This window comes from Periplaneta americana, chromosome 1 (genome assembly GCF_040183065.1).
Source record: "Periplaneta americana isolate PAMFEO1 chromosome 1, P.americana_PAMFEO1_priV1, whole genome shotgun sequence".
Lineage (NCBI taxonomy): Eukaryota > Metazoa > Arthropoda > Insecta > Blattodea > Blattidae > Periplaneta > Periplaneta americana.
In genome coordinates, this window is record NC_091117.1 from 163,683,609 (window position 1) to 163,696,861 (window position 13,253).

The window sequence follows — 13,253 nt, forward strand, 5'->3', positions numbered from 1 at the left end:
AATTAAGTTCAATGCCTCAATTGTTCAGTTGCGATTTATATAAAATATTATATCAGACGGCACTTAGATCTTCAACACCAGAAGGATTTTGACACACATGAACTTATAGGAACTGTTTAAAATAGGGTTGTTAAACATGGTATATATTAATATTAATACATTATATTATATTAAACTGAGAAGGATTCAATCCGGCATCAGAACTAGAATCCGGTGTGGCTTAGTGGATAAAGCGTCAGCACGTAGAGCTGAAAACCCGGGTTAGAGTCCCGGCGCTGGTGAGAATTGAAGGGGTTAGTGGAATAAGGGGGTATCCCACAGTTTGGTAAAAAATGAACTAAATCCATATTATGAAAGCTGAGTTCATCTACTGTTAGTTTAGTGTGCTATTTAAGTAAGGGAAAGCCCCATTTTAAAATAAATATGAACATATGAAAGGGCTTTGTAAGTTGTATCAGAATTCTGAATGGAATAAGGAGGTATCCCACAGTTCTTTGAAACCTTGGTTCTGAATGGCAAGCTGTTTACCTAACTGACCAATGGGAGAACTGCTTTGATACAATAAGTTTCCAAGCAGCATGGCGGATGTTGACCGTACTAATGCTTTTGTAAGTGACGAAATAGTGAAAATAAGACAAATAATAGCAAAAAGAGGAAAAGAAATCCAAAAAATGGAAAGACAACAGCAGAAAGAAGGCGCGAAACAATGGACAAGAATATATTACACGCACAAACAAAGTAATGTCTGCTAAAGTATTCACTAACATACAACAGGGAAAGAAAAACCACCAAATACAGGGTGTTAAAAAGTGTCTAATATTTTAGGAGGTGATAGTATGCATCAAAATAAGAAAATAATGTCTAAACATGGGTCCTACAACACATACGTTCTGAGATCTGAACACTTGTTCATAATATGTGCTCAATGTGACGTCCATTCATGGCAATGCATTTCTCTGTCCTACAATACAGCAGACTACCAGAAAATCACACCGTAGTTGACACCTTTGGCACGGAATAATGATATGTCGCAAGGAATACTGAAAACAAAAGTCTGGTTGCGGATATGAGCGGGGTTCAGCAGAGATGCTGTTGTGCATTTTTGCAATCAGCATGTGTGGGCTGATGAAAATCCCCACGCAGTTGAAGAAACGAGGCATCAGCACCGATTTACAATCAAAGTATGGGCAGGCGTTCTTGGTGAAAGATTAATAGGGCCATACGTGCTACCACAGAGACTTTTAGGACTTTCTTATTAACTTATTGCCAGCCTTGCTGGAGAATGTGTCATGTCAGCAGGACTACAGATGTGGTTCATACACGATGGCGCACCAACACATTTTCTCCACAATGTGCGTGAACACCTGACGTTGACATTTCAGGACCACTGCAATGGTCGGGGAAGCCCCACACTTTGGCCTACTCGTTCCCCAAACCTAAATCCCCTAGACTTTTGGTTATGGGTACACAGATGTGGTTCATATATGATGGCGCACCAGCACATTTTCTCCGCAATGTGCGTGAACACCTGACGTTGACATTTCAGGACCACTGCAATGGTCGGGGAAGCCCCACACCTTGGCCTGCTCGTTCCCCAAACCTAAATCCCCTAGACTTTTGGTTATGGGGACACAGATGTGGTTCATACACGATGGCGCACCAGCACATTTTCTCCGCAATGTGTGTGAACACCTGACATTGACATTTCAGGACCACTGCAATGGTCGGGGAAGCCCCACACTTTGGCCTGCTCGTTCCCCAAACCTAAATCCCCTGGACTTTTGGTTATGGGGACACATGAGGGAACCAGGTCAATTTCAAGAGTGTGTGATTCCTTACGCCAAAGGGCAGAGGAATGCATTGCCATGAATGGATGTCAGATTAAGCACCTCCTATGAAGAAGTGTTCAGATCTCTGAAAGTAGGCTATGTGTTGTAGGACCCATATTTATTAGACATTATTTACTTCTTTTGATGCATACTAGCACCTCCTAAAATATTGGATATTTTTAACACCCTGTATAGCAGGCACAGTTATGGAACCAAAGAACCCCAATGGAATGCCCATCAAAGCTGCTTAGCGTCCTGACATATCGTCCATATTAAAGTTCATACCTCCAATTCATCACAACTTTTATTTAAATTTGAAATCAGATAATGGATGTGAAATAGAGAACAATGATCATAACCCATTACCTCCTGATCTAGTTGCCTCATAAGTGGTGCCTTGTTGGTATCACTAATGAGGTTCAGACCTGTCTTCAGACAGTTGACTCAACAAACAAACAAACAAATGAATCTTATTTAAGTATCTTTTGATTAATGTCTTTCAAAGTTTGTTTCTTTCTTTGTTGTAAAAAATAGTTTATCGTAAGTGAAATTTTCCTATAATAATAATAATAATAATAATAATAATAATAATAATAATAATAATAATAATCAAGATATTATGCTCTACATTTGCAGAAAGTTAGTGCAATACCTATCTAACACATTACCCAAAAGACTTTGTGATTCTTATTATTTTCCTTAAGTTACAGAGAATCTAACAAAATGCTAAATATCTCAAAAACATACTTTTGAGGGATACCCCCTTCTTCCACTAAGCCCTTCAATTTTTCTCTGTTCTACACATTCTTCACCATATGGTACTTATAGTTTACCTGCAAATTCTTGATCCTTTATCATTAATAAATCGTCTGTTTTTCTACTGTTTAGTTAAACAGAGCATATGGAAATTTTAAAAATAGGATAATAATGAGTTTTCTTTACTTATATGTCCTGCTACGTTAAATCTATGTATTATTGAATCGAAATTTTTCATTTTTACCAAGCAAATTCAAAGAGCAACAATACGAACATTTTTGTTTTGTCCAGTAAAATAATGAACGCCATCATAATGACTACAGTGCCATGAACGCAAACAGGAGCCCACACAGTTGGGATATACCATTTATTCACTGAGAAAGCTTTCTTTCCCACTAAAAACTATTTTTCAATGTGGAATGTGAGAGCTTTGTTATATCCCAATTAATTTGATACTTCACCATATGAAATGTAATTGCCAGAAGTATGTCTAGAAAATCTCCTATCACACGTGAAAGAATACAAATTACGTCTATAAATGTTAAACTATCTTTATTTAGAGAAAAGAAGTCCCCTAAAGCACTTTACAAACATAAATTTGTTCGTCGAAACGAACCACTTGAGCGACCCGGAATACAGCATAGAGAATGACTTGGAAAGCGGCAAGCAGCTATTGCCTATTCGAGTTTCTTGGTGTTTACCGCTCGCCGAAACGGAGAGGAAGATACGTCAGAATGACATAGACTTGATATAGGTAGAGGAGAGGGAAACGACCACTCAGCTATCTAGTGGAGTGCAGTATGTAGGCCTATTCTCAGTAACTGTTTCACGTTGCTTATTTACTGCTACAGTACAGTATGGAGGAATCTAAAAGACGGAACGTAACATTTAACGAGAAACCTACATTTAACATTTAACGATTTACAGTTCGAACTTATTGATCTTCAATGTGACCTAAGGGATAAAGATCGTTTGAATAATACTACTAGCCTGATTGAGTTTTACAAGACTAAACATTAGCAATAATAACTACGACTACACAGGCTGGCTGTGAAAATGATTGCTATGTTTAGCTCAACATTTATATTTGTGAGCAACTGTTTTCTATAATCATCTTTAATAAAGGCAGACATCGAACATCTGTAACTGATGTTTCATTATGATCAGTAGGCTACTGTTCCTTTCAGCTGCCAACAGCATAAAACCTCGTTTTCATGTACTGATAAATAAAAATATAACAAAATGATATTGTACATTTAAGTAGCTATATAATTTCTATTACTTCTGTAAAATAAATATTTCTTTATTAATTAATAATAGTCCAAGATAGTTTTGCAAACACTAAACGAGAATTCATTTCATAAGCACTCGTAATACTACTTCCCTTTTATATTTTGTACGAGATCACCCCTTCTTCCAGTCCACCCTTATACAGAGCGCAGCTAATATCCGCATTCCGCTCATGAGCTGTGAGCCGGCTCGGAGAGCGCAAACCTTGTGCAGGCCTGATCTATACTCACAGTGAGGATAGCAAACTTGTCTCGCCCCAACCATACATATCACCCTGTTTAGAATAGGCCTATACATCCTTCCCACATCATGCCCTTAGGGTCGATCGGCTATATCAGGGTTGCTCACTGTTGACTCGAATGACTCACAAACACCACCCCTTCTTTTCTCCCACCACTTCGCAGCGCAGCCAGTGCAGTTGTTCGTAGCGAACAGTAGGAGAACATCATAAACATTCAGTGCTGGATTCATCATGGCAAGTCGATCTCGGCACAATTTTCATAATGAGTGGGAAATGCGATATTTTTGTGTGCAGGAAGGAGTGTATGGGATCAGGTGCCTAATATGTAAGGCATTAATTAAAAAGTTCTCCAGTTTCAACATTAAATGGCGTTTTAGACTGCATAATCGTGATTACGAAAGTCACATTTTGTCTGGTAAGTGTAGTCCTATTATCCCCAGTGATTTATTATCTCTGAACATTATTAATATTGTTGTAATTTATCAGTTTTCTGTGATAGTATACTCCGGAATACTGTTGTTTTTGCTACTGCTATTGTTAAATGTTACATCGTAAATAGAAACATTGATGACTTAGTGGTGATAATAATCGCTATAAATGTACATATAATACAATAATAATAATAATAATAATAATAATAATAATAATAATAATAATAATAATAATAATAATAATAATAATAATAAGCGAAGTTAGAAGATCTGAAATCTGAGAATGCTGACACGCGTTCTGATACAGTATCGATAGAAAACATTGCCAGAGCTAGTTATCTGAGGGCGAGTTTATTAAGAAGTGTCTCATTGTTGCAGCGAAAGAAATTTGTCCCGAAAAATTAGTCATTTGAAAATATGTCTCTCTCGATGTACTGTGATAAGGAAAGTAGAAGAAATGAGAGGGGGGGCGACATTGAAAGCCAACTACAAAATAAATTTAAAGCATTTTCATCTTGTTTGTCTTCTCCGTCTTTCCTTATCAATATATGAACCTAACAGCAACAAACTTGTCCACGTCTGTGGAGTAACGGTCAGCGCGTCTGGCCGCGAAACCAGGTGGCCCGGGTTCGAATCCCGGTCGGGGCAAGTTACCTGGTTGAGGTTTTTTCCGGGTTTTTCCCGAGCAAATGCTGGGTAACTTTCGGCGTTGGACCCCGGACTCATTTCACCGGCATTATCACCTTCATATCATTCAGACGCTAAATAACCTGAGATGTTGATACAGCGTCGTAAAATAACTCAATAAAATAAATAAATCAACAAACTTATAAATATGAAAAAGTGGCATCTATGTTCCAGTGAGTGTTAGGTACATTAATTTATTTTATAAACAGATTTAACTTATATAATTTGAAACAGTTCTTTACGAGATAAAAAACCCGTACATTTTCGTTATTTAGGCTTACCTTGTTATCTAACTGGGACACCATCTGTTTGAGTTTTAAAGATTGAAAGTATTATTTGTTGTCGTGAAGTTATTTATACTTGCTGTATGTTCCTTAAAAAAAAATTGTGCATGGCAAACCTATAGCCAAGGTTCCGCCATTGATAGCTACGTCGTCTCGTTCAAGTAGTCAGCGGTTGCTTTGCTACGTAGGGTTCGGGGGCACCAGATACTTCCCTACCGTCTGCTTGTGAGCATGCCTGGGCTGTATTTTATCGAAGTCACCTTAGAATTAATTGGCTAGTCTCCTAAATTGGGACATCTGATCCTGCTTGTGGTTTTCTAAGACGCTAAGACAAATGTCGGAACGAATCCTAAAACAAGCCACGGACCTACATGTTATTCTCCTCGTCATATGTTTCGGCATTTTCAAAATTAATGCGTTCAGACATCTGTGCTCTCTTTCGCGTGCCGTCTTACGGACTTTTGGACGAACTAATTTTATTGCTCAGTAGAAAGGCTCGATTCAATTCCGTCGCGACTTAATGTCGACTCTGTCCCGCTATTGTTAAGGGATTAAGTACAGCTTCCAGCAGTAAACTTTTGGAAATATTCAACATTTTTTCCTCCATTACTGTATCTTGTAAAATAATGAAAATTAGTATGTGTAAAACACTGTCCTTCTTGTATATGAAAAAAAATATTTTTACGATTTAAAAAAAATTATTTACATTTTCTTTCAAAATTCAGTTCACTGTACAGTGATGAAGCGTTTCCCAGATAACTAAGGGTGCTATTCATAGACATTTCGCAGCACGCGCTACGAGCGTACTAAGCTAGCCCCGGCTATCCACTGGTTACTAGTACAGAATTCAAATCATATCCTATCGCTAACACTGGTTTATGAATACGAAAAACGCTGATAATCCACTGAAAACCCGCACTAAAAATGTCTATGAATACGGCCCTAAAAACTATCCAACATTCTGTGATGAAATTTTTTGTTTGCATTTATGCATGTCATATATGAAGAGTCCACTGCAAGAATGATGGATGTCACTTTCTTGTCGAAAATGAACCAAGACATAGCTTAATACATATAGAATGTACACAGAGAGTTTTATGGCATTACCACTGATAGTCATTGTCCAGTAATGATCGGAAAATCACAGTTAAGCTTTGAGAGCTAAGCATTTCAAACTTTGAATTGCTTCTCCTGCAAAATTTATTCCAAATGACATCCATCATTCTTGCAGTGGACTCTTCATATACAATATGATTCAAGATCACTTCTTTATCTTTGATAGATTGTCTGATAAAAATAAATTCATTTAAAAACATGATTAAATATCAGTATTTTCTTCTAACACAAAATAAAAAAAAATATTATTTATTAAGGAATGTAGTTGAAAGAGCATGATATTGTAAACATGAGTTTCAGCAATAAAATAAAAGAGAGAGAAGATGAAAAAATTAACAAGTTTATGCGTTATGAAGGAAACGCTTCATTCTGCACAGTAAACTGCCATCATTTTGAATTAAAAAATGTATAAATATTCTTTTTAATCGTAAAAATATTTTTCCATATAGCAGAAGGACGGTGTTTTACACATACCAATTTTCACTATTGTACAATATACAGTAATGGAGAAAAAATGTTGAATATTTCCAAAAATTTTACTGCTGTAAGCTATACATAACCCTCTTAAATCATGATTCAAATGATGACCTGTGATATTTCTTCCCTTCCAGAGTGGTACCTATTAGGTTACGTCTATTTCCTGCTTTTTTTTTCTTTAAAAAATTTCTAGGTTCCTTCGCTGCTGCAAGCGGAGCTAGACAAAAATGATCTACCGGCTTGGAGCTCGCAATTCTTTATTACAGCCCCAAATCCACTGCAAGGACGCGCCCTTCCATATCTTGCAGCATTTTTCTCTCTCTTTATCTTCTTTCGATTCGAACCACGTGATATAATATTAATGAACGATAGTGATGATGGTGACGAGGACGAACTTACTGTTAAAGTTGATGTTGAATTTAATTCAAATGGACGATATTTCCCTACACATATCAAGTTTCGTGACTGATGAGGTATCAAAGCACAAAAGTATAACCGACATTCGCTCGCCAGGCCTTGGTTTAAATTTGATCTGACTTCCTTCAAGGTCATTCTCGAAGGGAGGCGTTACGGGCAGCTTCTTGGAAATCTGCCACGAAAGTTGTTTTATCTCTATCTTACATAGTGAAGTCATATTGATTTGTTTGTGCTAAGAGCAGTAGTTTCTGCTCCAGTGCTCCAAAGCTTTTGACTATTAGTTAACGGGTTAGGCATTCTGAAAGCTTAATTTTAGCACTCGTAGACGAATATTCCACATTTTTCACAAAGTCCCCATTCGATTATCAGAACTGAAATAATCTTAGCTTTCGAATTACACAACTAGTAAAGTCAGTTTAGTATCGAAAATGTTTAATTACGCTATTATAAGATAACCGCTATACCGATGGAAATTATTGAACGCATGGGATATTAAAAATGAAACTTCGGAGTGAACAGGGGTACCCAGCTAATAGGGATTATAAAGAATGGACACTGCAAATTTTCCTGTGTTTTGTTTCTCAGTGCGCCAGCGGTTAGTTCCACTTTCAAGCGCTAAAGGTAGTGTAATTGTGCATACGCTAAGATAATAATTGAGAATAATGTTGAGACACAGGATCCAAACATCGCCTACCTTATTGCATAATCCAGTAACGCTTTGCTTCAAATAAATTCAAGTTAACAGCTTTTCCTTATTTCTCAGTGACAAACTAGTTGTAATAATAATATTTTATATTTAAGATATAATACATTATATTATAAAATAATATAATATATTATAAAATTAAGTATCGAATTCGTTTAATATTTGTATAATAATATAATATAGGTATATGGTTTTACTTCTCGTAAGAGTTTTGTTTTTCCATTTTCAGCGCTATCAAATCATTACATATTTTAATTGTTGTTGGGGTCAACGTCTTAACTCTCATTATAAAGGAACTCTAGAGTCTAGACATTACAGTTAATGAAGGATTTATTATTTTATGGATCCAATTTATTTTATTTGAGTACATAATGTACTTAGATATATTAATTGTAAGTTATGTGTTATATTTCCGCTGTGTCGACTGCTAGCTGGTGTGATGTCAGCGCCAACTCCAGGGAGAAAGCAGAATCTAACGCTTTAGCTGGCTTGAAGGTCATTGAAATCAGTCCGGCTACATCAAAGGTACCGACGCGAAGTGTCCATTCTTTATAATCCCTATTCGCTGGGGTACCATACTTAGGAATTTTTGTATATTTTTTATGTATAAGTAGTAACTTAAACTGTGCGTATTTAAAGAGATTAATGGTGGCTTGCAAGAACACATTTATTCTTTCGTTAGCCGCTAACGGACCGATAACTTCGAAAGACGCGTTGCAAGAAACATCTTTAGTGCCATTGGTCCGTTAAAGGATTCACTAACTTAGAGATCTGATTTTCCTCCTATAATGCTATTTATTCCTCCGTTAGACAGCCACATTACGTATATTTTTTTTATTGGCGAGTAGTTTATATATTTTGATTCATCATAATGTTACCTGTATGAGATTCAGGCACATGTATATATATACATATATATATATATATATATATATATATATACGATATTAAAATAATATTGCATATCAATGGCAAAGAAGTGATACCTCGTATCTGTAAATTTGCAGGTAAATTAAAAAAAAATGTTTTAGAAATATTATTTTCTCAAAATATGGATCTTGTACTCGAGAAAAAATATTAGTACATTATCCAATTTTGTGAACACAATAATAATATAGTTAATCTAAATAATAATAATAATAATAATAATAATAATAATAATAATAATAATAATAATATAGTTCAACTAAATGACATTTTTGTAGATACGAGTTATCTCTTCTTAGACATTGATATACGTTAATTTGACTACTTATTTATTTACTTATATATAGTTCATTCATCCATTCATTCATTCATCGAATAGCGAAGTTATTATTTATTTCTTTACTACAGACTGTAGTTCATCGTCTGACGAAGAGGTTATGTGCTCTGTAGTCTGTCTTTTTATTTTCTATAAAATCAATGCATTCATGCACTATTTCTAATTTCACTTCTCACTAAAACTTCTGTTCCTGCTTTCTTTCTGGTCCGTATTATTGCAAATTTTGACAACACTAAAGCTATGCGTCACATCAGTCTAGCAGCCGATGTTACTGTTACGTCACTTGTGAAATCCAAAGATGCTTGGTTAACGATCCAATAACTAGTGGCCCGTTAAATGTCTCTACTGCAACCCGACAATCTATTAACTTTAAAGGTACATTAACTAAGGGAGGAATACATTATTTATAGGTCTGTTTTCTTGCAAACCAGCATCAGTATATTGACCATAAAGACATGGAACTGCAATGTGCCTAAAACGTTTTGCTGTGGCTAAAGCGGTAAGACTAGCTACTAATCCAGAGAATCTGTGTCTGATTCTCGGCATGAAAGTTTTTCTTAACCCTTAAATTGACAAAGTATCCTATAGGATACAACAGGTTAATAGGTTATATGCTATAATTTTAATAGAACAATAGAAAAAAAATTGGTAGGAAAATTAAAATTTTACAATACTGTAATATTGTACAACATATAAAATATGGACATTGCGATAGTTGTTTTCTTTACAGTCCGACAAGGTTGTGTGTGAGAAGTGAATCTTTGCCAATTTAAGGGTTAAATATTGGTCTTCCTCCCTGCTGATCACGTGACCTGCCAATACTGGCTCATAATCCTCAGAAGTATTGAAACTGAATGGTCCAAATTATCGTATTTTTATGATTAGAGTAATGGTGATAAAAGTTTTTTTAAGGCTTTTGTAGCACCAAATACCTTACTAATACTGGACAGCTGTATACTAGCAGCATTGATGTGAGTGCGAAATATCGCGGACTTGACATCTAGCGGAGCGGCGTGGAATTACGTCCACAAATACAAATATTAACATAGCGGGATTCGGACTAGTGTTTAAAACGTGACTTACTAATGTGGAATAATATATCAAACACTTAAGAAATTTTGAATAGTATTTAATGTAAAATTATTAATATCAACGCTGCATATTATGAGAAATATTGCATACTTCATATTACTTTCCCTAATTGTTACATATTTTTTCTTTGGTTTAGTGAGACAAAATCAATTAATGAATTTAAAATAATGCTTTATATACGCATTGCTGACAACTGCAAAGATAAAATTGATAGTAATGTGATGCTTGTAATGATTAGTAAGTACATGTGAACAACAATAAAACTTAATTTGATAAAACCTTAAAATTTCCAATACCGTACATTTTAACTTCTATTCATTTATTAGGTCTAAATAAAAAAGATAATTTTTTATTTTTCTATCAACACAAAGACGAAGGAATTAAGCCTACTAAAGAATGTTGTTGACTCACGTTTTATGATCCCTCGACAATCGAAAGTACGATTTGGAGCAGTTTGTAATGCTGTAATTGTAGCAATTATAAACAGCACATATACACCTGACATTTTAACACAACACTAATTAATAAAACTATTAACTACTAGCCCAGCAACAATATACATTGCAGTTGATTACAGCTTGTTTCACGAGTATCTCCACACCGGCCGCCTAGGTAGCAGCACCAGTGTCGTTCGCGCGCAGAACTGCTAGCTGTCCGGTATCATTATAGTAAGGTATTTGGTAGCACCTCAAAAGTCTTCAATAAGTGCTGCTTGTGGGCCTTCCGGTTTGGTTAGTGAAAGTGTGCTGTGCAGAGAAAGAAAATCAACTGATGTTTCGCTTTATGATCATTAATAAGGCGGATTAGAATGCCAATAATCACCTCATTGAAATTTGAATAGATCACGAAATCATTTGGCAGGGACAAATGGATTTGACTTGGAGCTCATATAGTACGTAGAGATGAACAACGATCGAGAAAGCAAGACTAACAGCGACCGCAAAGCACGACAATGTTCTAAACGTCGCGTCGTTGACGTAAAGACTGCTTGTGAGTGTTTCGAGACTCCGAGATTGATCACTCCCGAAGTCCCGAACGTAAAACAGCCTTGAATCGCCACAGTTGTTTATATCTGACAACTTTAATCTACTTTGGCAACTGTTATTTATGTATAAACAATCAAGTAGCCTTTTTGAAACATCATCGTTACCTTTCAGTGTATAATAATATGTTCCCCAATCTTTATTTAATTACTAGAGCTTTATTAAAAGGCTAGGGATTTCCTTTTCATATGTTTGTGATAAAGTGTGCAATCTCAAGTAAAAAGATATTAACGTCATGTTTTATGTTTCAAATGCAAATTTATTTGAGAATCTTTTTTTTTCTATTTATATAACCATAGGTAATATCATATAATAGAACCAGAACATTTTGATAACTAAGATACTGTTCTGTTTTGTCTTTTTGTCTTATTTAAACATTTATAATGTTATTTATTTCAATGATGTATGTTATTCAAAGTTACGAAATCTTACCACGGCGACCAAATGCTATTTCGAGAATGATGAGCGAGACTTGAAGCGCACGAGAATGACGAGCCGAGACTCGAAAGACAAATGCAACGAACACAGCGAGCGAGAGCGGCAGTTAGTTTTGTTTATCTCTAGTACATGTCATTCCAGTGACCTCTTCAAGTAGATAAGATTCTTGTGGATTTTCTCTCCTTTTCGCCATCTTCTCTTTCTCATATTGAGTTGAATCTAACTTAGTCAACTGACGGTTTATCATTAATTACAGTGGACTGAGGATCAATTTCGGTAATATCCTGCGAGATTTATGATTCAAAAATAGTTCTGAGACAAGCTTTGTTAAGTACATGGAATTCCTCCGCCATTACAATTTAATCACTGCTCCATTATCGCCATATAGGCTTCCTTATCAATGGAAGCCTTTATGATAATTGAAGAAAGGCGTAAATTAACAACAACCGTTACCACATTCACACATCTGTCTACCGATTCATCCATTCGTTCATATCTACCTGCAATCCATTCACACATTTACACGCCCATTCACTCACTATTAATGACAGAGAGTTGGGTCTGAATTGCATGCATTCTTTTTGCCTTCCACAGAAACATAGTACAGTTTGTTTTCCACGATGTGGATACTTACTTTTGCCACACTTGTCGATGTGGTTGGTGGCTGGCAGGTCCTGCTGGCACTGGCAAGTCGCTTTTTTGTCTCCTGAGCACACGGCACCATCGAAGCCACATTCTGAGGTATCATTGCATTTGTCACCCAATTTCTTGTTGCCTCGCGGGATGGTAGCTGTGGACAGAAAATGAAATATTTAACAACTTCTTAGTAATTAACGTACCGGTATATTATTTTTAACACAATAGGAAACTTCTTCGTTCATCCACTTACTATCTAGGATCAAGACATATATTTTAAAGTCTAGTGTTCTTGTAGCTAATTGGAAAATTAACACGGCACTAAAATAGTTTATAAGTACCGGTAATTAATCAAGTAGGAGTCCAACTTCATTAACAAAATATATTTCAAATTAACGTACCGGTATATTATTTTTAACACAATAGGAAACTTCTTCGTTCATCCAAGGCACATATTTTAAAGTCTAGTGTTCTTGTAGCTAATTGGAAAATTAACACGGCAATAAAATAGTTTATAAGTACCGGTAATTAATCAAGTAGGAGCCC

At 35.7% G+C, this 13,253-nt stretch overlaps 1 protein-coding gene across 2 annotated transcripts in view; it reads right to left on the bottom strand.

Annotated features, from left to right (window-relative positions):
- The window catches only part of jus (julius seizure), a 469,463-nt gene that overhangs the window by 93,352 nt on the left and 362,858 nt on the right, over nucleotides 1-13,253 (bottom strand). For both annotated transcript variants that reach the window (XM_069830648.1, XM_069830658.1), the window contains exon 2: nucleotides 12,706-12,861. In XM_069830648.1, coding sequence (XP_069686749.1) covers nucleotides 12,706-12,861 — 156 coding nt within the window. The remainder of the gene's footprint in view (nucleotides 1-12,705; nucleotides 12,862-13,253) is intronic.